Source organism: Trichomycterus rosablanca, chromosome 17 (assembly GCF_030014385.1).
Source record: "Trichomycterus rosablanca isolate fTriRos1 chromosome 17, fTriRos1.hap1, whole genome shotgun sequence".
NCBI lineage: Eukaryota > Metazoa > Chordata > Actinopteri > Siluriformes > Trichomycteridae > Trichomycterus > Trichomycterus rosablanca.
The window spans coordinates 16,774,836-16,801,236 of NC_086004.1; the positions used below are offsets into that span (position 1 = coordinate 16,774,836).

Below are 26,401 nucleotides of genomic sequence, written 5' to 3' on the forward strand. Positions count from 1 at the left end.
GTCAAGAACTGTTTGCAGTTGGTGGCCTTATATCATGATGCCCCACATTTAAACTTTCTGGTGAGAATGGTGTTCTTAGAATTCAGTTTTTATTTGCATTTTACCTACTGTCCCAAAATGTTTGGAATTGGGGTTGTGAATTAAATAATGAAAACATAAGTGGTTGAATACGGGTTTTCCACGTGCTGTAATTTGTTCCAATCTTTCTGTTAATTCTATCCTGTCCAATGCAAATTTGCACATACAGTGTATCACAAAAGTGAGTACACCCCTCACATTTCTGCAAATATTTCATTATATCTTTTCATGGGACAACACTATAGACATGAAACTTGGATATAAGTTAGAGTAGTCAGTGTACAACTTGTATAGCAGTGTAGATTTACTGTCTTCTGAAAATAACTCAACACACAGCCATTAATGTCTAAATGGCTGGCAACATAAGTGAGTACACCCCACAGTGAACATGTCCAAATTGTGCCCAAAGTGTCAATATTTTGTGTGACCACCATTATTATCCAGCACTGCCTTAACCCTCCTGGGCATGGAATTCACCAGAGCTGCACAGGTTGCTACTGGAATCCTCTTCCACTCCTCCATGATGACATCACGGAGCTGGTGGATGTTAGACACCTTGAACTCCTCCACCTTCCACTTGAGGATGCGCCACAGGTGCTCAATTGGGTTTAGTCCATCACCTTTACCTTCAGCTTCCTCAGCAAGGCAGTTGTCATCTTGGAGGTTGTGTTTGGGGTCGTTATCCTGTTGGAAAACTGCCATGAGGCCCAGTTTTCGAAGGGAGGGGATCATGCTCTGTTTCAGAATGTCACAGCACATGTTGGAATTCATGTTTCCCTCAATGAACTGCAGCTCCCCAGTGCCAGCAACACTCATGCAGCCCAAGACCATGATGCTACCACCACCATGCTTGACTGTAGGCAAGATACAGTTGTCTTGGTACTTCTCACCAGGGCGCCGCCACACATGCTGGACACCATCTGAGCCAAACAAGTTTATCTTGGTCTCGTCAGACCACAGGGCATTCCAGTAATCCATGTTCTTGGACTGCTTGTCTTCAGCAAACTGTTTGCGGGCTTTCTTGTGCGTCAGCTTCCTTCTGGGATGACGACCATGCAGACCGAGTTAATGCAGTGTGCGGCGTATGGTCTGAGCACTGACAGGCTGACCTCCCACGTCTTCAACCTCTGCAGCAATGCTGGCAGCACTCATGTGTCTATTTTTTAAAGCCAACCTCTGGATATGACGCCGAACACGTGGACTCAACTTCTTTGGTCGACCCTGGCGAAGCCTGTTCCGAGTGGAACCTGTCCTGGAAAACCGCTGTATGACCTTGGCCACCATGCTGTAGCTCAGTTTCAGGGTGTTAGCAATCTTCTCATAGCCCAGGCCATCTTTGTGGAGAGCAACAATTCTATTTCTCACATCCTCAGAGAGTTCTTTGCCATGAGGTGCCATGTTGAATATCCAGTGGCCAGTATGAGAGAATTTTACCCAAAACACCAAATTTAACAGCCCTGCTCCCCATTTACACCTGGGACCTTGACACATGACACCAGGGAGGGACAACGACACATTTGGGCACAATTTGGACATGTTCACTGTGGGGTGTACTCACTTATGTTGCCAGCTATTTAGACATTAATGGCTGTGTGTTGAGTTATTTTCAGAAGACAGTAAATCTACACTGCTATACAAGCTGTACACTGACTACTCTAAGTTATATCCAAGTTTCATGTCTATAGTGTTGTCCCATGAAAAGATATAATGAAATATTTGCAGAAATGTGAGGGGTGTACTCACTTTTGTGATACACTGTACATGGTTTGCCAAGACTTTAATACCAATACTGACCAATACTATTAAATTATTATAGCAGGTTATAATTACATGACATGCACTACTGCACAGTATCCACATGGCATAATCATTTCTGATTTCTTAGTGTAAAAAGGTGCAATATTCATGGTGTTTGAGGGAAGAATGTTTAATACAAACAGCAACACATTCAAGAAACCATTTTTGCAGAATTTGTATACAAATGTACATACCCCAAGATTCATTTATAAAATTGATTTACCATTGCATAATGGACTATGTTTAAGAACTAAATGGGTTAGGTCCAGTCCTGAATTAAAGGCGTAGTCGTTTAATGTCCTCACTGCGAAAGTCTACTCTGAGAGCTAAGACCTGTCGCACCTCAGCAGGAGTCAGACGCCAAGTTAGAGGCCCAGAGTTTGGTCCCCAGTAATCAAGGATCTCTGATACCTAAAACAAGCAAAAGCGAATCAAACAATTAATTAACTATGTTATATTGCTAAAGTCAATCACTGTCAACTGGATTCTTTTTAAAATGTTTTAACCTGTTTGAACATGCATCCACCCCAATTTCTTTGAAGTGGCTTTCCCAATAGTTGCAAAAAGTACCATAGCAAACAAAATTACAAGTAAATGTCTCTTATACATTCAGATGCATGTTGATGCAATTTAACAATTTACTTTCCATAAAAACATTTTAGTGATGTGAGCCTATATAACACATTATATACATTGTGGTTTGAGACGAGTATTGAATAAGTAATGAACCTGTATTACATGTATGTGAAAATGCACTGTATGTGGTCGCATTATCATGACCTTTTTGGACATTATATTTAAAAATGAAGTCAGGGGTCTTAGCAGGTCACTGGATTTCCATTACACCAAATACAAACCATGTCTTTATGGAGCACACTTAACTCATTCTAGAATAGAAAAGGTCTTTCCCCAAAGTTGTAACTTAATCAGGGAATGGCAGTGCCACCAGCCCAATGGGCTGCTTAACAGACAAAACTGGCTGTGTCTGAGGAAGAAGAAGGCCAGAGGTGATTCGCCTCCTTGCAGCTGTAACTCCTCATAATATCTGGTCAATCCGCTGACATAAGCAGCAGAAAAATCTTTGCATAAATCCACCAGCAGGCAAAGGTTTGCCCATTACATTTCATTGCAATTAAATCAATTACTTAAATTTTATTTTAATACTTTGCAACAACCACTTCATTCTTGTCAGAGTTAAGTCTGATTCCACTGAGAAACACTGGGTGCAGGGCAAGAGCACCCACCCATGTGTCTGAACCTAAATAACTGGTCACCCCCCCCCCCCCCCAAGTTCAAAATCCCTGAAAACACACTTACCCTCTCCAGATTGAGAATTGTTGCAATCTGAGTTAGCCTTGCAAACTTATCCCGGATGGTCCAGGAGGTGACTGATGACAAATATGCCACCAAAGAGCGTAACTCCTTATCAAACTGCAGCCCCCCAAGCTGTAAACGAGAAAGAGAATGCTACAATCTGGCATGTAACAACAATAATAAGTGAAAGAAAGGGACTTACTCTGCTGAAGGTACATTTAAAAACAGTCTTCTCCAACTCCACAGAAATAAGGCTGGTCATCAGACTACTCAGAATATCATAGATCACTGGTGATAGGCCAGCCTAAAGGCAAATGTATAATTAGATGGCAATATTTATCCTCTGATCTTAACATGAATTGTCTGTGACTTTACCTTAAATTCAGCCATGAGCTGCTCAAGTTGCACAATGAGCTGCTGAACCCATGGATCATTGGCTTCATACTCACTGAACTCCTCCTAAAAGGCAACCACATACAAGTCATTTTTTCCACTCGTCGAATTACCTGGATATCTACATTCATTATCAACAAAATGTGCTCTGATCTTTAACCAGATCATTAAAACATTTCTGCCTAATTAGACACTTTTTCTTATATATACATTTTTAGTTTTGATGGATAAGGGCATGGATACACATTGAATTCCCAAAGTACCAGAAAGATAGGCAGTTAGAATGTGTTTCATGGTAATTGGGACTTGACAAATTTCACATCCTTTTTACTAGGAGCGAATGTGTCAGTCTGCTATGGCCGATGCAGTCAGTCTGGTATGACCGATGTAACTTGGTTGTCTTTTGTTGGGTGTTTACTTTGAGGCACATTTAAAAAAATTGAGATGTTGTTTCTGTGTCCCATTCTTGTCGCCATGTATGTACACTATTTATTTAATGCCATGTTTATACTTGCGGAACGCTGGATCTTATGAGGATGAGGGATAATCAGCAGACCCTGCGCTGAGGAGTTTTAATTTGGGGGTATGCACTGGATCTAGTTGCCTTCAATACTGTAGCAAAAGACTTTGTAAACTTAAAGCTGGGGCAGTTATGTACCTGCATTGGTCTATTTTTTTTTTTGTACATTTGATCTTCTGGATTTCCTTTTTCCACTTGCTGCAAGTTTTGGCTTCTGCTGAGTATGGGCCCCCACTGTTCCAATATTTGGTTTTTTTTAGGCAGGGCATGTAATGCATCTAATCGGATTCAGGATATAGAGCTTAACATCCACCCTTTGGTACCCAATTATAACTTCACCGGTAGGTGTGTTCTGTTGAAAGTTATAATAAATGTGTAAGTTTTTATGGTTCTGTCTTGTCTTCTGATTGTAATATGTTTAACACTGCTCACCTTCTACTGGGATAATTATTTAGTAATTTCCTTTGTCCATGACTTCTAGCTACATGGAGCGGATAATTCCACTATAGATGTGTTGTTTAATCTTGATTCCAAAAGGCTGGATGTGATTCAGTTTGTTTTTGTATAAGAGTGGATTTAGGGGAAGAAGGCCAAGTTGTATGGAGGGTTTTGTGGGTTATTAAGGCTATTTAAGTTACCCCATAAATAATGCATCCATCTACAGGTTCTTCTCAAAAAATTAGCATATTGTGATAAAGTTCATTATTTTCCATAATGTAATGATAAAAATTAAACTTTCATATATTTTAGATTCATTGCACACCAACTGAAATATTTCAGGTCTTTTATTGTTTTAATACTGATGATTTTGGCATACAGCTCATGAAAACCCAAAATTCCTATCTCAAAAAATTAGCATATTTCATCCGACCAATAAAAGAAAAGTGTTTTTAATACAAAAAAAGTCAACCTTCAAATAATTATGTTCAGTTATGCACTCAATACTTGGTCGGGAATCCTTTTGCAGAAATGACTGCTTCAATGCGGCGTGGCATGGAGGCAATCAGCCTGTGGCACTGCTGAGGTGTTATGGAGGCCCAGGATGCTTCGATAGCGGCCTTAAGCTCATCCAGAGTGTTGGGTCTTGTGTCTCTCAACTTTCTCTTCACAATATCCCACAGATTCTCTATGGGGTTCAGGTCAGGAGAGTTGGCAGGCCAATTGAGCACAGTAATACCATGGTCAGTAAACCATTCACCAGTGGTTTTGGCACTGTGAGCAGGTGCCAGGTCGTGCTGAAAAATGAAATCTTCATCTCCATAAAGCTTTTCAGCAGATGGAAGCATGAAGTGCTCCAAAATCTCCTGATAGATAGCTGCATTGACCCTGCCCTTGATAAAACACAGTGGACCAACACCAGCAGCTGACATGGCACCCCAGACCATCACTGACTGTGGGTACTTGACACTGGACTTCAGGCATTTTGGCATTTCCTTCTCCCCAGTCTTCCTCCAGACTCTGGCACCTTGATTTCCGAATGACATGCAAAATTTGCTTTCATCCGAAAACAGTACTTTGGACCACTGAGCAACAGTCCAGTGCTGCTTCTCTGTAGCCCAGGTCAGGCGCTTCTGCCGCTGTTTCTGGTTCAAAAGTGGCTTGACCTGGGGAATGCGGCACCTGTAGCCCATTTCCTGCACACGCCTGTGCACGGTGGCTCTGGATGTTTCTACTCCAGACTCAGTCCACTGCTTCCGCAGGTCCCCCAAGGTCTGGAATCGGCCCTTCTCCACAATCTTCCTCAGGGTCCGGTCACCTCTTCTCGTTGTGCAGCGTTTTCTGCCACACTTTTTCCTTCCCACAGACTTCCCACTGAGGTGCCTTGATACAGCACTCTGGGAACAGCCTATTCGTTCAGAAATTTCTTTCTGTGTCTTACCCTCTTGCTTGAGGGTGTCAATGATGGCCTTCTGGACAGCAGTCAGGTCGGCAGTCTTGAGTAAGTTTTGAGTAATGAACCTGGCTGGGAGTTTTTAAAAGCCTCAGGAATCTTTTGCAGGTGTTTAGAGTTAATTCGTTGATTCAGATGATTAGGTTAATAGCTCGTTTAGAGAACCTTTTCATGATATGCTAATTTTTTGAGAATTTTGGGTTTTCATGAGCTGTATGCCAAAATCATCAGTATTAAAACAATAAAAGACCTGAAATATTTCAGTTGGTGTGCAATGAATCTAAAATATATGAAAGTTTAATTTTTATCATTACATTATGGAAAATAATGAACTTTATCACAATATGCTAATTTTTTGAGAAGGACCTGTATTCACATCGGTAGATGTGAATAAGGGGTAGGAATTCTGCTCTCCGCTTGGTGCTGGCTAAGATTTTCATTATATTTAGTTTTTGAGGCATTCTGGATATGTGGGATGAAGTTTTTTGTCTAGCGTAAGTCCAAAGGCCATTTTATGGGGTTCCTGTTTAGGCAGTGCTCTAGATCAGGGTGCAGTGACTAGTGTTGGCAAAAGTGGATGCATGTTGTCTTGAAACCTTAATAGTTTAAAGTCATTAGTGATTAGTGATAAACCTTTGTTTATACTTAATTAAAGTTGTTTCTCTATTGTATTCATATTTTTCCATGGTACCCAATGCATAGGTCATCAATGTACGGATTGTATAATGTGTTTAGTCAAATTTCTTCTCTTACACTGTTGATTTTGAGGTCGAAAAGTGGAAATGAAAGGATGCATCCTAGTGGGAATTCCTTTTTAGCTTATAACCTTTTGATAGTAGGTTGTCTTGTTTGTTAGGAATTTGGATAAAAAGACTTGAGGTAGACCAGCTTGATGTCTTTTGGGATTCTGAATCTCCACTTTGTATCATATGTCTTCTCAAAGTTAAAAACATGACTACTACTTGTTCTCTTCTGATGAAGGCATCTCAAAAGTCTCTCAAGCCTGACACGGTTGTTTATTGTGCAGCTACCTTTTTGAAAACTGCATGCTGTTTGTTTCTAATTGTCATATGTGGTGGTTGTTGACCATCCTTTACATGGTAATGCTGATGCAGCTTGACAGTAATGTGGGTATGTAGCTATCCGGGTGTTGATAGTCCTTAAGCATGGGTAAGACTGTGGCTTCCTTCCCTGTCGATGGTATTTCCCCTAAATTCTATATCTGGTCAAAGATTTTTAAAAGTAGGGTTATTGAGTTAGGTGGTAAATGTTTTAGCATCTTGTAACGGATGCTGTCTGGTCATGTTGCTGTGTTATGAGCTTTTTTTTGCCAAGATAGTCTATCGCTTAGTGTTTTCGTCTGATTTTATTCATTTCTATCTGTGTCCAGATTTTGCGTAATTCAGAGATGGCACTGTTGTCAGGTGAATTTTGTTAAGGCCTCTGTCAACCATTCTGCATTTTCCCCCTGGTGGCTGTTCAATCCTCTTGTTTGAGGTATTGTATGTGAGATTGGTCTACTTTTCCTTTCACACAGCTCAGAAGGTTCCATCTTTTATTGGTTTTGGTATTTATTGTAATGTAATTGAAGTATGTTTTCCGGCTTTGACTTTTCTCTGAATAATTTTTTTAGGTTATTAAGATTCATGGTGGGGTGTTTGTTAAAATGTTCTTTCTGCATGTTTTCATTTACTGATTGCTTTTTTGTAAGCATCGTTGAACCAGGGTTACGCTACCGCAAGGCCTCCTGGATTAAAGACGCTGGAGTGAACATAAAGCAGACAACAGCATTCAGCCAGCCACTCTGTTTTTTTCTAGAAACAGCCAAACACGACTGTGTGTGGATATTTTTTTTATTTTAAAATCAGTGTTGATAAGTAAAAGCAGTAAACCAGGTCATGTGACAACATAATAATGTCAACACCAATAAAAATGTAAGAAAAATATCTTACCTCTTCAATATTGTGTGAAACTGACAGGAAGTTGCTAACCCAGGGTTTGACTTGAGGTTTAATAGCTGTGTTATTCAGCTCCTGAAGGCCCTCCTACACAAACATTTAGGTACAATTAAGGTTAAAACAGAGGCTTTTTGAGTACATATACACCCACAAGCACATGCTTATGTTTTTACCTGAAGGAGATCTTTGAACTTGCTGGAAGTATTCACTAAGTCAGACAGACAGCTGTCAATCTTAGCTTGGGCATGTTCAGAACCTGTCACCTGACTAAAAAGCTTGGCACAATCACTCTAAACAAAATAAAAAGTGACAGTCAAGAGAAAAAGTTGGATTAAAAATAATTAATACATTCCTTTTACTATTTATTATTTATAAGTATAACCAAAATTACAAACAAATACACACACCTCCAGGTTTTTTTTCAGAGTGCTGATGTTCTCGCTGCAGACTTCCACGTTATTAAGTGTGACCTGAATAATAGAGTTAACAATGGTAGTGTTAACTTCTTATTAGCATTTATCACTTATATTTTCATCACTTAAATTTCTTTTAAAATAATCCTTCTTTTTTATGAACATTGCTGCTATTTGTTTAGCATATATTTAATCAGTGTCCATCGTCTTAATAATAAACATTAGCGCTCACACAAATCACTCTTACTTTTACCAACTGATTAGAGATTTCTTTTAATTGACACTAAAACCAACTGTGTCCATCGTCATACTTTAAGTCTACAAGACACACACACACACAAATGTAAATGTTTTAGTAATGGACATCATAAAAGTTCTGGCAGTGTCAGATATTTGACCAAAATATAAGTACAACACAATGTTCGTATAAAACCCATTAAAAGAGAAATGGCAGAGAACTATGCAAAACACCCTTTCCGTTCGTACGGCTCCAAATTTCCTTTCTTTGCTCTTTAAAGCATGTTTTATCAAGGCATAACATTGCCACCATTATTCAGAGGAAAATCTGATTGATGATGTGATATGCTGGTGTATATGCCGGCACAGTGTCCTAAAATTGGACAAGATCATTTTGTATAACCTCATATATAGTGTGACAAGTATTCACTTCAAAGACCCACTGATATCACATAGTGTAACTTGATATTAGCCAAGCTGGAAGTGATAGTTTACCACTGACCTGCTTTCTAGTGAAGAGTGCTTTTTGTCCTCTAGATGCAGAGTTAAATATACACAATAAAAATGATCATAGTGGAGTTATGTATGAGTATTAATTGAAGTTAGTCACCAGGTATGCACTTTTGGCTTGTTCTTGACTCTCAATGCCTAGTGTCTGTATCTTTCCCTGTTGTAAGCTGGTTTGCATCAAGCTGACGGCACTGGTAACGCCACGTTGCAGGTCCTGGAAAGTGCTGGCTGGATACCCAGCTCTCAGCTTACACACCAGAACTTCACTAAACAAACAAAAAAACATAAAACATTTTTAATAGTGCAATTCAGATGTTAAGAACCCTTTAATGCAAATTATAACATTGATACTGTACTTAAAATAGTAATATTATAGATTTTTACCTAAAATCTGTCTCAAGCACGCTAGTGGCATGATTAATCATGGCACACACACAGTCAGAGCTGGCACTTGTTAAAGCACGACTGATGCACTTCTTTATAATGTAAAAAACGTCATCCACCATGCTGGAGCTCAGCTGACCTGCCTCGGCTGTGTCCATAGCAACTGCCTGAACAGAGATGTATTTTAATTATAACCTGGTATAAAACTTTCTATACCTTACAATGCATGTTGGTGTTGGTTTGATGGGGTGTGTGTGTGTACATGTGCTACCTTGTTTACAGTCTCTCTCATATAGTACTCCTCCATGGGGATGTAGTAGCCTATGAGCTCCTGCATGATGCAACTAAGCTGACATTCCTTTAGCAATCGCTCTAGACATTGCTGGTGCTCTGCAACACACAATTTCATTTTAATACACATTATATATATATATAACATTTTAATATGCAATAAGTTACCAGCTTATTCACTACACATAAATATATTTAGTATGCAATTACTGACTGTAGCTCATTGATACACCATTGTGAAATGTTACATATTAAGCTGGTGATATGAATACACAGATGAGTATACACACTGCTTTGTGCCAAACTTTGTGAGAAAATTGTCAATTAGTTTCTCAACATTTCTCACTTCGCAAATATTTTGTCACCACCTACCATACATAATATTGAAAAAAGATTAATGAAATCCAGAGATATCTTAATCTGTGTAATAAAGCAAGGCCTAAAACCCCTGTTGAATGTGTTACCTAAAAGCCCTCAAACAGTGTTGCATGAGAAACCATCCTGCAAATGTGCTGCATGCAGCCACACAGGCTCAAGAGTACTACAGAGAACCGCTGTAAGACAGTCTGCCGTTGCATTGAGGAATGCAACTTGAAATTTAATTACACAAAGAAAAAGCCATACATCATACAAAATTGCTTCAGAATTCTTTTAGCCCTGTCTCATCTTAGATGACCTGAACGACAGTGAAAACGTGGGCTGCGGTCAGATTAGTCCACATTTCAACCTGTTTTCTGGAAAAAAAAGTCCACCATGCCACAGATAAAAAGGATCTGCCAGCATGTTGTAAAAGGTGCAAAAGCAAACATCTGTGAAGATATGGGAGTGCACTAGTGCCCATGGCATGACCTGCGTAGATGTGATAGTACCATTGTCATGAGAGCATTAAGTGAGATTTTATAAAGACATATGCCGTCATAAAAGTGATGCCCGAGGTTATTTTAGCAAGACAATGCCAGGCCTCATTTTGTATGTGCTACAAAAAGACAGGGTTCTTAAACACAGATGTGCTTGGGAGATATTTATGGCACTTCATGAAGAGGAGAATCAGACAATGGTGACCACGGACTATTGAGCCTTGTACCATGCAAAAATGGGCAAAAATACCACCTGCAAAACTGCAGCAATTAGTATCCGTTCCCAAACAATTTAACCCTTTGATGCACAAGCTAAGCAAACCCCTTCTAATGCACAACATGGGTCAAAAATGACCCATATTCATCCAGTCAAGAATATTTTCATATGCACATTTGTCAGTTATTCATGTATTTGCTGTCTTAGCTAATAAAAGCTATCTATACTAGAATATGTAAACAGCTAGCAAGCAAATAGTATTGGACATATTCAAGATACAAGAGCCCAATCTTTGGTTGTCTTTCAAAAGATCAGTAAATATGTTTTTGACTACAAATTTTTATTTTTATTGTCATTTTTGACCCATGTTGTGCATAAGAAGCGTAGTGATACAAAAATGATTTTTATTAAAAAAGTAAAAAATATAAAACTGAAATAAGGATTTGTGATGATCAAAAACAAGTTAATTGAGGAATTCATGGAAGCTTGAATGACGAAATTAATTTATTGCAAAGATATAGAAAATAAAAACTCAGTTGGGTCACTTTTGACCCAGGTTGTGCATCAAAGGGTTAAAAGAGTAATTTATTGCAAAGGTGATGCAAAACAGTGGTAAACTCGCTTCTGTTCTAACTTTAAGTGTGCTACAGGCTTCAAATCGCAATTGGATTTATATTTAAAAAAAAAAGTGAATATGTTGAAAATCTGTATTGTGGGCATGTCTTTAAAATACCATGCAGGCTCAACCACGCAAACAACAACACATCTCTACATCTAGCTTTGATGTGACAGCAAAGTGACAAAAAATAGTCATCACTTCCTTTACAATGGTCCTTTAAAAAATATCAGGTCAGTAATAATCAAAGTGTGGTATATTTTATCTGATGAATGAGACAATTCAATGACATTGAAAATGACAACTCAAACAAATGGGTGAATCATATAGAGAGAACACCTAGCAATGGCAAGTAAACTAAAAATTAACAAAGCCATTAAAGTTCATAAACATAATCCTGATTTATTACCTTGAATAACTGATTCTCTTGACCCTGAGTCTGCCACGTCAAAATCAGCTGTGATGCGCCGCTTCAAAAACCGCAAGTACAATTCAGCTCTGGAGTTCATAAGGGTGACTTCACATAACACTGGGTCCAGTTCTCTACACACAAATACACATAGATCAGCCTTCATCATTCATGCAGGATTAATAATTAAGGATTTATGACTAAGGGAACACCAAATGCTAGTAATATTAATGATTAACCACTATCATTCATCAATACTGTTTGCTAAAAAGGTTAATTTAATTTTAGTGGAGTTTAGACTAGTAATAGGGACAAAAAAAAAAATCAGAATTTGGCAAAAAAAAAAAAAAAAACCTGCCTTCTTATTCCTGCCACTAACACACAAATCTACTAAATCTGTCTTCCTTCATGTTGCTGTGAGGCTGTCAGCATCTGTTTGTTATTGGGTATCAATGTATACACTATATAAATATATGTAAAAAAAATTTATTTTATTTTTTTAACCCCTTTTTCTCCCCTTTTAGCGCATCCAATTGTTCAATTAGCATAAATATATGTAATTTAAATATAAATATCAGTTTCAATAAACAAATTGTGTTTTAGCATCTCAAAAAGTCCAAACCTTGGCTCAATCTTCTCAGCAGACACACCTCTCATCATAGTGCTTTGCACAATCTGAAACTACAATGACAGTTGTTATATTTACATTAATAAGAACACAGCAAATTACACTATAACCTAACACCACACTTAAACTGTACCTTGTTGCGATAGCCTCTTTGCTGCATGAATTTATCCACCACTTTCTGAGTCTGTGTATCACACTCTTTCTGTAGGTGTGTAAGAAGTGTGTAGAGCCGGCCTGGGCCATAGTACGTTTCAACTATGGGCTGATGGGTTTCCACAATCCGAGCAATACCTAAGTGAAAATATTTAAATTAAATTCAGTAAAAACACAGGAAACCAATTCACAAAGGTGAAGTAAATTATATAACCATTTACATTAAGTTATTAATGCAAGTTGCTCTTAGTTTCAGATTTTTGACCAAGCATTAGTTTAAAAAAACAAAAACAAAACTGATTTGGTGGCATAAGGGAGGCCTACACAATATTAGGTTTGTTTTAATGATAATCAGCCATAGCATTTATATACAGTGTATCACAAAAGTGAGTACACCCCTCACATTTCTGCAAATATTTCATTATATCTTTTCATGGGACAACACTATAGACATGAAACTTGGATATAACTTAGAGTAGTCAGTGTACAGCTTGTATAGCAGTGTAGATTTACTGTCTTCTGAAAATAACTCAACACACAGCCATTAATGTCTAAATAGCTGGCAACATAAGTGAGTACACCCCACAGTGAACATGTCCAAATTGTGCCCAAATGTGTCGTTGTCGTTGACAATTCTCTCATACTGGCCACTGGATATTCAACATGGCACCTCATGGCAAAGAACTCTCTGAGGATGTGAGAAATAGAATTGTTGCTCTCCACAAAGATGGCCTGGGCTATAAGAAGATTGCTAACACCCTGAAACTGAGCTACAGCATGGTGGCCAAGGTCATACAGCGGTTTTCCAGGACAGGTTCCACTCGGAACAGGCTTCGCCATGGTCGACCAAAGAAGTTGAGTCCACGTGTTTGGCGTCATATCCAGAGGTTGGCTTTAAAAAATAGACACATGAGTGCTGCCAGCATTGCTGCAGAGGTTGAAGACGTGGGAGGTCAGCCTGTCAGTGCTCAGACCATACGCCGCACACTGCATCAACTCGGTCTGCATGCTCGTCATCCCAGAAGGAAGCTGACGCACAAGAAAGCCCGCAAACAGTTTGCTGAAGACAAGCAGTCCAAGAACATAGATTACTGGAATGCCCTGTGGTCTGACGAGACCAAGATAAACTCGTTTGGCTCAGATGGTGTCCAGCATGTGTGGCGGCACCCTGGTGAGAAGTACCAAGACAACTGTATCTTGCCTACAGTCAAGCATGGTGGTGGTAGCATCATGGTCTTGGGCTGCATGAGTGTTGCTGGCACTGGGGAGCTGCAGTTCATTGAGGGAAACATGAATTCCAACATGTACTGTGACATTCTGAAACAGAGCATGATCCCCTCCCTTCGAAAACTGGCATGTTTTCCAACAGGATAACGACCCCAAACACAACCTCCAAGATGACAACTGCCTTGCTGAGGAAGCTGAAGGTAAAGGTAATGGACTAAACCCAATTGAGCACCTGTGGCACATCCTCAAGTGGAAGGTGGAGGAGTTCAAGGTGTCTAACATCCACCAGCTCCGTGATGTCATCATGGAGGAGTGGAAGAGGATTCCAGTAGCAACCTGTGCAGCTCTGGTGAATTCCATGCCCAGGAGGGTTAAGGCAGTGCTGGATAATAATGGTGGTCACACAAAATATTGACACTTTGGGCACAATTTGGACATGTTCACTGTGGGGTGTACTTACTTATGTTGCCAGCTATTTAGACATTAATAACTGTGTGTTGAGTTATTTTCAGAAGACAGTAAATCGACACTGCTATACAAGTTGTACACTGACTACTCTAAGTTATATCCAAGTTTTATTTCTATAGTGTTGTCCCATGAAAAGATATAATAAAATATTTGCAGAAATGTGAGGATGTACTCACTTTTGTGATACACTGTATATGCTTTGTACTGTGTGCTCAAAATTCTGCTGATTCCAACTTTATGAGTAGGAGTTTAATAAACTCTCAGCTAGTGCAACTTTTTGTGGCAAGAAAATATTTTGGTAAAAAATGGCTTCTGGTTTATTTTAATTAAATATAACTTCAATATCACATTATGTTTTTACATTTAGGGCATTTTATCAAAAGTAACTTGCAACTGTGACAGAATACAATGCAAGCAACTGAGGTTTAAAATTACACAAGATTCATCAGTTCCAGTTTAATGTCAAACAGTCACGGAAATTTTTTTATCTCCAATTCACCTCACTTGCAAGTCATTGGACTGTGGGAGGAAACCATAGCTCCCTGAGGAAACCCACACAGACACTGGGAGAACATGCAAACTCCACACAGAAAGGACCCGGACCGCCCCACCTGGGGATCGAAACCAGGACCTTCTTGCGGTGAGGCGACAGTGCTACCCACTGAGCCACCGTGCTGCCCGCCTTGCTCAGGGGCCCAACAGTGGCAGCCTGGCAATGGTGAGGTTTGAACCAGCAACTTCAACCCCTGAGCTACCACTGCTCTATACTGCCCACAGAGCTGTACTTTTTCTAAAATACACATGTTGGTTGGTATCAAAATATAATACTGAGCTTTAACTTTCTATTAGTATAAAAATGTCTGGACATACACACAAATTATTATATTTACAGTTGCATCTTAGTAATATCTACTATTATGTAAAAAGTATTATGCTGAATGCATATGGAATCAAAAGAAATGTGTGCAGTCTTACCCTCCAGAAGGAGTGTGAGTGTGTCAGCAAAGATCAGGGGTGCCCGGCGCTCACTGACATCAGGGCCCATTGCAAGAATTAAATTCTCTTCTGCCTTACTGGCCAACTAAAAAAAAGGTTAAGTAAGTAAAAAAAAAGTCACCAGGAGATAAGACAAGACATTATTATTAGAGATGCATGAGTACCGATACTAGTATCGGGTATTAGCCCGATACCGCGCTCATTAACTCGTACTCGTACTCGCAAACGAGGCTCCGATACTAAACATCCGATACCGTGTACCTAGTGCAGGTTGCTGCGTTAACGCAGGAGTTTTCAACCTGTGGGGCGCGAGTGCCTGACCGGGGGGCGTGACATTGCGAGATTTTTTTACTTCTAAAACTAAAGCAATTAATTTTTCACCCACGGGAGACAGATTGAATTATTCTCACTGACCACGCTCACACGCACATTTAATGTTATTTAGTTCCGTTTGACAAAAAAAACCCCTTCAAAATAGAGCTAACAGCGAAGATAACCGGTTACAAAAGCAGCGACCGCTGTTATAGGACGTGTTTGTGTTCAATACTCTGTTCACAGTGTCGATACAAGTGATTCAGGAGTCGACTCATTTTAAGCACAGTGTAAGTTTACTGTTATAATGAATGTTGCGGTTGTAAATAAACACCAACTACTACAGAACATTCTGTGTGACTCGCTTACCTTATAAAGCTCAGGCTTAATTATACTGGTTTTTACCACAGAGCGGGAGCCGACTCAGAGTCGTTTACGATTTACCGAAGTGAACCACGAATGGATGTGCTGATAGAATCGGCTCAAATGGGATCGGACTGTATTATCCTTTTAAAGTAAATATTTCAATCAGCAGAATCGCATCGCATGTATGATGTGCACAACGTTAATTACGTGCGTTTATTAATGAACGTTAACGTTAGCTTGTCAGAAGCTTTCTCAATGATGTCTGTTCCACTGCACTATTTTACACTAAAAACTACACTATTCCATAATGATCCAGATTGCATAATTCTAAATAGGTATCGGTATCGGCGAGTGCAAAAATACATGTACTTGTACTCGTACTCGGTTGGGAAAAAATTTTATCGATGCATCCCTAATTATTATATAAGGTAGACTAGAAACACTCACAAACCTGGCCACAGAGGTACTGGGCAAATTGTGAAAGTCCTTGCTCGTGAAGACCCAGTAGGGGGAGGATTTTAAAGAAGCGTTCCACCTGAGGAAGGTCACCTGTAGCAACTGCCTCTTCTAGTCGTTTAGTAACCAGAGCTTTTAAACTCTGCTCTGCCTCCTGTAGCAAAGCAAGACTGGCATCCACTTCAGTGCCTGCAAAAAAAATTAAGACACTGGCTAACTACCTAAACAAACGTGTGGTTTTGTAATAGTCATGAATAAGCGGGACTAAAGGAGCTCTATACCAGCCACTCTATACCAAGTCTTACTCTAAAAGGTACAAACGTATCTTTATAAACAGTAAAATGTGTCCTATATAGACATGACCTGAAAGGCCGCTCAGCAGGGAGGAAGCCACTGCTTCACAACCACCATAAAAAAACATGTTACAGTTTGTAACTGAACATGGGGCCAAAGATATTGGTCTGATGTAACAAAAATAGAACTGTTTGGCCATAATGATCATCATTATGTATAATGGAGAATGGGTAGGCTTGCAAGCCAAAGACCATCCCAACCTTGAAGCATGGGGTTGTGTAGCTGATTTAATTTTTATCACACATACAGTGTATCACAAAAGTGAGTACACCCCTCACATTGTACCATCTATTCACCATCATGTACTAACACTTGTCTTTAGTCCTGTCTTCTAATTACTTGTTTATATTAGGGATAATTAGGAATATCTTTTGTAGTTATTTATTATAGGATTTTTTGTATTATTGTTGTATTTACAGTGTTTTGTATTGTCTTGCACTTTTTGTACCGTGTTACACCGTGATCCTAGAGGAACGCTGTTTCGTTTCAATACGTACTTGTATGTAGCTGAAATGACAATAAAACCTCTCTGACTCTGACTCTGACTCTGACATTTCTGCAAATATTTCATTATATCTTTTCATGGGACAACACTATAGACATGAAACTTGGATATAACTTAGAGTAGTCAGTGTACAACTTGTATAGCAGTGTAGATTTACTGTCTTCTGAAAATAACTCAACACACAGACATTAATGTCTAAATGGCTGGCAACATAAGTGAGTACACCCCACAGTGAACATGTCCAAATTGTGCCCAAAGTGTCAATATTTTGTGTGACCACCATTATTATCCAGCACTGCCTTTACCCTCCTGGGCATGGAATTCACCAGAGCTGCACAGGTTGCTACTGGAATCCTCTTCCACTCCTCCATGATGACATCACGGAGCTGGTGGATGTTAGACACCTTGAACTCCTCCACCTTCCACTTGAGGATGCGCCACAGGTGCTCAATTGGGTTTAGTCTATCACTTTTACCTTCAGCTTCCTCAGCAAGGCAGTTGTCATCTTGGAGGTTGTGTTTGGGGTCGTTATCCTGTTGGAAAACTGCCATGAGGCCCAGTTTTTGAAGGGAGGGGATCATGCTCTGTTTCAGAATGTCACAGTACATGTTGGAATTCATGTTTCCCTCACTGAACTGCAGCTCCCCAGTGCCAGCAACACTCATGCAGCCCAAGACCATGATGCTACCACCACCATGCTTGACTGTAGGCAAGATACAGTTGTCTTGGTACTTCTCACCAGGGCGCCGCCACACATGCTGGACACCATCTGAGCCAAACAAGTTTATCTTGGTCTCGTCAGACCACAGGGCATTCCAGTAATCTATGTTCTTGGACTGCTTGTTTTCAGCAAACTGTTTGCGGGCTTTCTTGTGCGTCAGCTTCCTTCTGGGATGACGACCATGCAGACCGAGTTGATGCAGTGTGCGGCGTATGGTCTGAGCACTGACAGGCTGACCTCCCACGTCTTCAACCTCTGCATCAATGCTGGCAGCACTCATGTGTCTATTTTTTAAAGCCAACCTCTGGATATGACGCCGAACACGTGGACTCAACTTCTTTGGTCGACCCTGGCGAAGCCTGTTCTGAGTGGAACCTGTCCTGGAAAACCGCTGTATGACCTTGGCCACCATGCTGTAGCTCAGTTTCAGGGTGTTAGCAATCTTCTTATAGCCCAGGCCATCTTTGTGGAGAGCAACAATTCTATTTCTCACATCCTCAGAGAGTTCTTTGCCATGAGGTGCCATGTTGAATATCCAGTGGCCAGTATGAGAGAATTGTACCCAAAACACCAAATTTAACAGCCCTGCTCCCCATTTACACCTGGGACCTTGACACATGACACCAGGGAGGGACAACGACACATTTGGGCACAATTTGGACATGTTCACTGTGGGGTGTACTCACTTATGTTGCCAGCTATTTAGACATTAATGGCTGTGTGTTGAGTTATTTTCAGAAGACAGTAAATCTACACTGCTATACAAGCTGTACACTGACTACTCTAAGTTATATCCAAGTTTCATGTATATAGTGCTGTCCCATGAAAAGATATAATGAAATATTTGCAGAAATGTGAGGGGCGTACTCACTTTTGTGATACACTGTATATTCTAATAATTTTTATGTTGTATGTTACTACATATATACTCCATGTATACTTTACAGAGTAGAAACTATTACTACTACTATTACTTTTTAGAGTAGAAATGGTTTTTTTTGTATTTATTTTAGGCCTTTTTGAATTTATTGTACTGTTTTTTTGTATTGTTCTGTGTTTATTGTATTGTCTTGCACCTTTTGTTCTATGTTGTACCCTGGTCCTGAGGAACGTTGTTTTGTTTCAATATGTACTATTATAGCTAGAAGTATTTGATCACTTAGTCAACTAATTTATCTCTTGCTTATCGATGAAATTACTTACTCTCTCCTCCTTGTCTGCTCAGCTCAATTACAGATTGGTCAAGAGAGAGGTAGCGGTGAATGTGGGCAGCAGCTTGTTCATAGTCCTGGTTACGCAGAGCAGTCTGGACACCATCCGTGCAGAACTTCAAATCAAGAATATCATCTGCCCGCTGAATCGCCTGGTACAGCCTTTTCTAAAAGAAACACACACTGTTTCAGTTACCTTCAGGTTTTACAAGTGTACACTGGTTGCAGTATGGTTTAGATGTATGTGTTACAAATAGCGTCTGTGAGTCACCTTTGTCAGGTCCAGCTGTCTGACTTTACTGCTGACATTCTCTGCGAGGCTGCAAGTGAAGCTGATCATACCAGATAACTGTGTAGCATCTCCCTCAATCAGCTGCAGGTTGGGCCTGTGAAACATAAAAGTACAGACCTAGGAAATCTTTGTTCTTAGGAAAACTAAGAGTACTAATACTAGGCATACATTTTGGCATGTACTGTAACTAGGCTTTGAACTTGGAGTCTCAACAGTGCTACCAGCCAGAAAGGGAGCTCAACAGACATAACTAGCCATGTTTGAATCACCAAATTGCTGCTGCAACAGCAGTTTTACTGTCTGAGGAAAACATTGTGCACATAATGCTTTTAATTTTATTACAATAAAATAAGAAATATGTAGTTATATTTTCTAATGTTATTTTTTGTGTAATGCCTGTACATCTGTATGTGTGTGAACTGTGAGCATGTAAGAAAAAAACAGCTGTTAGATTAAATATTAACATTTAGCTACAGTAAAGAAAGAAAAAAATTAATGAAAGTTCTGTTAATCAATCAATCCAATCTAATTAATAATAATAATAATTTTAAGTTAAACTTATATAGCGCCTTTCTCAATGCTCAAGGACGCTTTACAACATTTTACAATACAATACAATACAATACTTTTACAATACAATACAAAAACTATGAAAAATGCTCAGTAAAGAGAAGTGTTTTAAGCAAAGATTTGAAAATAGTGAGGGAAGACGCAGAGCGGAGAGCCAGAGGAAGGGAATTAAAATATTAGTTGGCAATTGCCTTAAAATTAGCTTTGAAAGCTCACTTCAACTACTATTCTACACTCAGTAAATGCTGTTCTACCTACTGATATAAACTGTGTGAGTAAGCAGGCATGTGTGTGATGACTGGCTTGAGACTTAAATCATATTTAGGATGCTGCAGGACAAAGTGTGACAGGATTTACAAGACTGATAATCTCACTAACAAACACAACTTTAAAAATGGGCTGGGTATGAAGCACTTTATATTCAAAAAATCTGTAATAATCCTTCACATTATAAGTATGCATTTTCATACTTATTTTTGAAATCATAAAATGATAAAAAAGCAAGAAAGAATACTACCACCAACACGTTTAAAAACTACAAACATGTGACATTTATGTCACAAATTCTAAAAAGGCTGGTTCTTAAACAAATACAACACTAAGTCAAAGACTACCAGGATTCCCTTGAATTTGCATACCAGGAAGATATACAGGGGTTGGACAATGAAACTGAAACACCTGTCATTTTAGTGTGGGAGGTTTCATGGCTAAATTGGACCAGTCTGGTGGCCAATCTTCATTAATTGCACATTGCACCAGTAAGAGCAGAGTGTGAAGGTTCAATTAGCAGGGTAAGAGCACAGTTTTGCTCAAAATATTGCAATGCACACAACATTATGGGTGACATACCAGAGTTCAAAAGAGGACAAATTGTTGGTGCACGTCTTGCTGGTGCATCTGTGACCAAGACAGCAAGTCTTTGTGATGTATCAAGAGCCACGGTATCCAGGGTAATGTCAGCATACCACCAAGAAGGACAAACCACATCCAACAGGATTAACTGTGGACGCAAGAGGAAGCTGTCTGAAAGGGATGTTCGGGTGCTAACCCGGATTGTATCCAAAAAACATAAAACCACGGCTGCCCAAATCACGGCAGAATTAAATGTGCACCTCAACTCTCCTGTTTCCACCAGAACTGTCCGTCGGGAGTTATATATACACAGTCAATATACACGGCCGGGCTGCTATAGCCAAACCTTTGGTCACTCGTGCCAATGCCAAACGTCGGTTTCAATGGTGCAAGGAGCGCAAATCTTGGGCTGTGGACAATGTGAAACATGTATTGTTCTCTGATGAGTCCACCTTTACTGTTTTCCCCACATCCGGGAGAGTTACGGTGTGGAGAAGCCCCAAAGAAGCGTACCACCCAGACTGTTGCATGCCCAGAGTGAAGCATGGGGGTGGATCAGTGATGGTTTGGGCTGCCATATCATGGCATTCCCTTGGCCCAATACTTGTGCTAGATGGGCGCATCACTGCCAAGGACTACCGAACCATTCTGGAGGACCATGTGCATCCAATGGTTCAAACATTGTATCCTGAAGGCGGTGCCGTGTATCAGGATGACAATGCACCAATACACACAGCAATACTGGTGAAAGATTGGTTTGATGAACATGAAAGTGAAGTTGAACATCTCCCATGGCCTGCACAGTCACCAGATCTAAATATTATTGAGCCACTTTGGGGTGTTTTGGAGAAGCGAGTCAGGAAACGTTTTCCTCCACCAGCATCACGTAGTGATCTGGCCACTATCCTGCAAGAAGAATGGCTTAAAATCCCTCTGACCACTGTGCAGGACTTGTATATGTCATTTCCAAGACGAATTGACGCTGTATTGGCCGCAAAAGGAGGCCCTACACCATACTAATAAATTATTGTGGTCTAAAACCAGGTGTTTCAGTTTCATTGTCCAACCCCTGTAGGTGTGGATGATGCCCTGTTTTACATGCTTCACAGAGGCAATTCACACATAGAGGGAGCTAAAGCTTCCCAGGTATCTTTAGTCACATTGTCACACCTACAGTACAACATTAGTTTATGCCACCAGCAGAAGTACTCGTAAGTACAGTAAGAGTACAGGTCGCTGATAGAAAACTGTTTTGGGGTTGCAGGGAAAACTACCTGCAGCTTAGCAAAAAAAGAGATGGTGGATTTACAGTAAATCAGGTAGACTCCATTTATGAAAAGGGGTTTCAGAATGTGGTGTCACTTAAGTTCCAAGGGATCCAGCTGGATGACAGGATGGCCTGGACAGACAACATCAAAGCACTGTACAGGAAATGTGAAAACATACTTTTTATAAGCTTGTGTGCACCATACAGCTGGGAATGTTATACCAGTCTACTGTGACTTGTGCTTTATCAAACAGTCAGCTCCATAACAGCACTTACTGGAGACACTGACTGAACAGAGAATGTCAAAAAAGTTATTAGACATTCTAAACAGTTCTGCACATTCTATTCATGGCTCTCTATCCAGAAGCGAATTTAACCACAAAAGACAGCACCAGGATGATCAACCCCATAATTTCCACCACATAAATAACCCGGTAAAAGCAGAACTTATCTACTCACCCTATTCTCTGTAAGGCCTGCATCTTGTTCTTGATGGTGCCCTGTTGTCCAGAGAGGGCGTCCAACTCCTTTTGTACCTCTGCCTGCAACACAAGTTTAAAGTGTCAATAGACATTTGTAATGTACAGTGCCATCAGAAAGTATTCACACCCCTTCACTTTTTCCACATTTTGTTACGTTACAGACATATTCGAAATCCGATTTGAGTATAGTTTTCTTTTTAAAAATCTACACAAAATAGCCCATAATGACGAAGTGAAAACATGTTTTCAGACATTTTTGTAAATATATTAAAAATGTAAACATTTAAGCATAATAGGTACATAAGTATTCACACCCTTTGCTATAACGCTCAAAATTGAGCTCAGGTGCATCCAGTTTACACTGATCATCCTTGAGATGCTTATACAACTTGATTGGAGACCATCTGTGGTAAATTCAGTTGATTGAACATAATTTGGAATGGCACACACTTGTCTATAAAAGGTCTCACAGTTGACAGTGCATATCAGAGCAGAAACCAAGCAATGAAGTCAAAGGAATTGTCTTTAGACCTCCGAGACCAGATTGTGTCAAGGCACAAATCTGGGGAAGGATACAAAAAAATTTCGGCAGCATTGAAGGTCCCGAAAAGCACTGTGGTCTCTATTATTCGGAAATGGAAGAAGTTTGGAACCACCAGAACCCTCCCTAGATCTGGTCGCCCGACCAAACTGAGTAATCGGGGAAGAAGGGCCTTGGTCAGAGAGGTGACCAAGAACCCAATGGTCACTAAGGCAGAGCTCCAGTGTTCCCTTGTGGACAACCATCCAGTAGGTCAACCATTGCTAACACACTCCACCAATCAGGACTTTATGGTAGAGTGGCCAGATGGAAGCCACTCCTCACTAAAAGGCACATGGCAGAGCGCTTAAGGATTCTCAGACCAGAGGAATCAAAATTCTCTGGTCTGATGAAACCAAAATAGAACTTTTTGGCCTGAACTACAAGCGTCATGTCTGGAGAAAAACAGGCACTGCTCATCGCCTGGCTAACACCATCCCTACTGTCAAGCATGGTGGTGGCAGCATCATGCTGTGGGGATGTTTTTCTGCGGCAGGAACTGGGCGACTAGTCCACATAGAGGGTAAGATGACAGCAGCCAAATATAGAGAGATTCTTCAAGAAAACCTGCTCCAGAGTGCTCTGGAACTCAGACTAGGGCGACGATTCATCTTCCAACACGACAATGACCCAAAGCACACAGCCAAGATAACAAAGGAGTGGCTTCAGGAGCAGTCTGTGAATGTATTTGAGTGGCCCAGCCAGAGCCCGGACTTGAATCCAATTGAACATCTCTGGAAAAACCTAAAAATGGCTGTCTACAGACGCTGCCCATCCAACCTGACTGAGCTTGAGAGGATCTGCAGAGAAGAATGGGAGGAAATGCCCAAAAACAGGTGTGCCAAGCTTGTACAGACATACCCAAGACGACTTGAGGCTGTGATTGCTGCCAAAGGTGCAACATATTAAGCCATGGGTGTGAATACTTATGTACCTGTTATGTTTAAATGTTTACATTTTTAATATATTTACAAAAATGTCTAAAAACATGTTTTCACTTTGTCATTATGGGCTATTTCATGTAGATTTTTAAAAAGAAAACTATACTCAAATCGGATTTCAAATGTCTGTAACGTAACAAAATGTGGAAAAGGTGAAGGGGTGTGAATACTTTCTGATGGCACTGTATATAGTCAACTTAGCCTGGAAATGAAATGTTGCCACATATTCAAACCCAAAATCTAAACTTCAACATAAAAACATTTTAAACCCTTTTTCAAATATACCCACGTCAGAAAAGAAACATTTTATTCATTGCAAAAATACTGGATTTAGTGGATCGTAATAACCCTAATATTACAGGCCGGGAGATTTAGATGCGAATAGCTTGACTGCAGTTTCTAATCCAAGGACTGTTAACAAGCATTAACGCACCTCTTCGGAGCATAACTGTGCATAGACCCGTTCTAAATCTTCCAGTTCAGTCAGAGACTCGATGGTTTCGGTTCGGACAGAGGAGAAAGCAGCTGTCTGAATGCGCCGAGGCGCTGGAGAAACAACTTCTTCCATCACGTCCCAACATCCGTACAGCCTGCGTCACCACTGCTGCTTCCTCTTTTTCTCCCAGTTACTGCACATAGCCAACAGTAGTGCATACCGCCATCTGCTGATTGCTGCAAAAACACAATGAAACAATATTCTAAGATTTTTTTATTAACTTTATTTTATAGCAAAAGTTACGTTACAAATATATAATATTAATAAATGAAAAGCAATAATACTATTTATTTTACTGAAGCATTATTTTAGGTTATCTTCTTTCTTCGACAGTTCCCGTTAGGGGTCGCCAGTCGTCTCAGTCTTGCTCTGTCCCGAACATCCTCCATTATGGAAGGCCATCGCGGCCAAAAACGCAGCAAAGCGACGCGACAAAGCGAACGATTGTCATTTTCAGTTAGAGCTGTCAATTTTCGGTTACAGATGGCGAAGCAAACGTAAAGTGGGAGGACTCGGCGATGCAAAAAGGTTTAGCAAAAGAAAAAAAAAAAGAAACAGTGGGAAGTAATCTGATTTGTGATCAAATTGTTTTTTCTATATGCTCTGTAGCAGGTAATCCATTAATAAAATCCATTAATATAGGCCTAATAAATGTTGAATTTTAAACTAAATTTAACATAGTCTCACTCGTATAAATAACACACAATAATAAGTCATGCAGTTTACAATCTCACGATCAAAATAGTAACTAGAGAGGTACATATCCTGAAAAAAAGGGGGTGATTTCACTTGGCAGTGGTAGTGGTAAAAGATGAGAATGTGGGAATGTATGTGGGAGGTTAGGGTAAATACTTTTGCACAGTTAGGTAACTATCTGTGCAAGCATGTATTTGGTGGTGGTGTGAATACAATTTGTAATCAAATTGTTTTTTATACACTCTGTAGATGCTAGCCAGTAAAGTACGCTGTACTGCTATGCCATTTGGTTTATTATTAGTATTATTATTTTAATTTATTTATTAACTTTTTGCCTAACGTCACTTAAACTATGGCAACCAACAGTTGCTTATCAGAAAGCGATAAGCAATTTAAAGTCAATCAATCTGCCAGTCTGACTAATTGAGACATAAATTTAGATCTAAATGCACAACTTTATGGGCTCACTGCAACAGAAGTCAATAATTGGGTATTTGAAGAGATAAATGCTTACTTACATTTCAAATTCATGTTCAAAACAAGTAAGCAAATGCAAAAATCCATTAATATAGGCCTAATAAAACGTTAAATATTAAACTAAATTTAGCACAGATATACTTGTATAAATAGCATGCAATAATAACTCATTTTACAATTTTATAGTCAAATGAAAATGGTAACTAGAGAGGTACATATCCTGAGGAAAATGCGAGTGTGATTGCAGGTCAGCAGTTGTAGTGTATGAGGTGGGTTAAATACCAATAGTGAAAGATGGGAATGTGGGAATGTATGGGTGAATACTTTTGCTCAGATAAGTAATTATGTGTGTAAGCATGTATTTGGTGGTGTGTACACCTTTGCTTAGATAGGTGACTATGTGTGTGCATGTGTGCACTTGGTGGGGGTGTGAATAACGTTTTTTAACGTTTTTAAATATCTGTGT

The 26,401-nt window shown here is 39.8% G+C and overlaps 1 protein-coding gene across 2 annotated transcripts; it reads right to left on the minus strand.

The window, feature by feature from the left end:
* Positions 1 to 1,999: 1,999 nt before the first annotated feature.
* Positions 2,000 to 24,849, minus strand: cog4 (component of oligomeric golgi complex 4). 2 transcript variants are annotated; one of them, XM_063012672.1, is made up of 19 exons: positions 24,700 to 24,849; positions 22,723 to 22,805; positions 19,554 to 19,668; positions 19,275 to 19,449; positions 16,487 to 16,680; positions 15,337 to 15,442; positions 12,647 to 12,804; positions 12,508 to 12,566; positions 11,886 to 12,019; positions 9,767 to 9,885; positions 9,496 to 9,662; positions 9,212 to 9,377; positions 8,359 to 8,421; positions 8,125 to 8,241; positions 7,946 to 8,038; positions 3,565 to 3,648; positions 3,392 to 3,493; positions 3,193 to 3,321; positions 2,000 to 2,286 (listed from the first exon to the last, which is right to left on the minus strand). In XM_063012672.1, exons 1-19 carry the CDS (start codon positions 24,832 to 24,834, stop codon positions 2,152 to 2,154), a joined length of 2,334 nt encoding a protein of 777 aa, XP_062868742.1. In that variant the 5' UTR covers positions 24,835 to 24,849; the 3' UTR covers positions 2,000 to 2,151. The 2 variants fall into 2 exon arrangements, with proteins under 2 accessions (XP_062868742.1, XP_062868741.1); XM_063012671.1 differs by having other exon boundaries at positions 19,554 to 19,691; positions 24,700 to 24,793.
* Between the last annotated feature and the right edge of the window lie 1,552 nt (positions 24,850 to 26,401).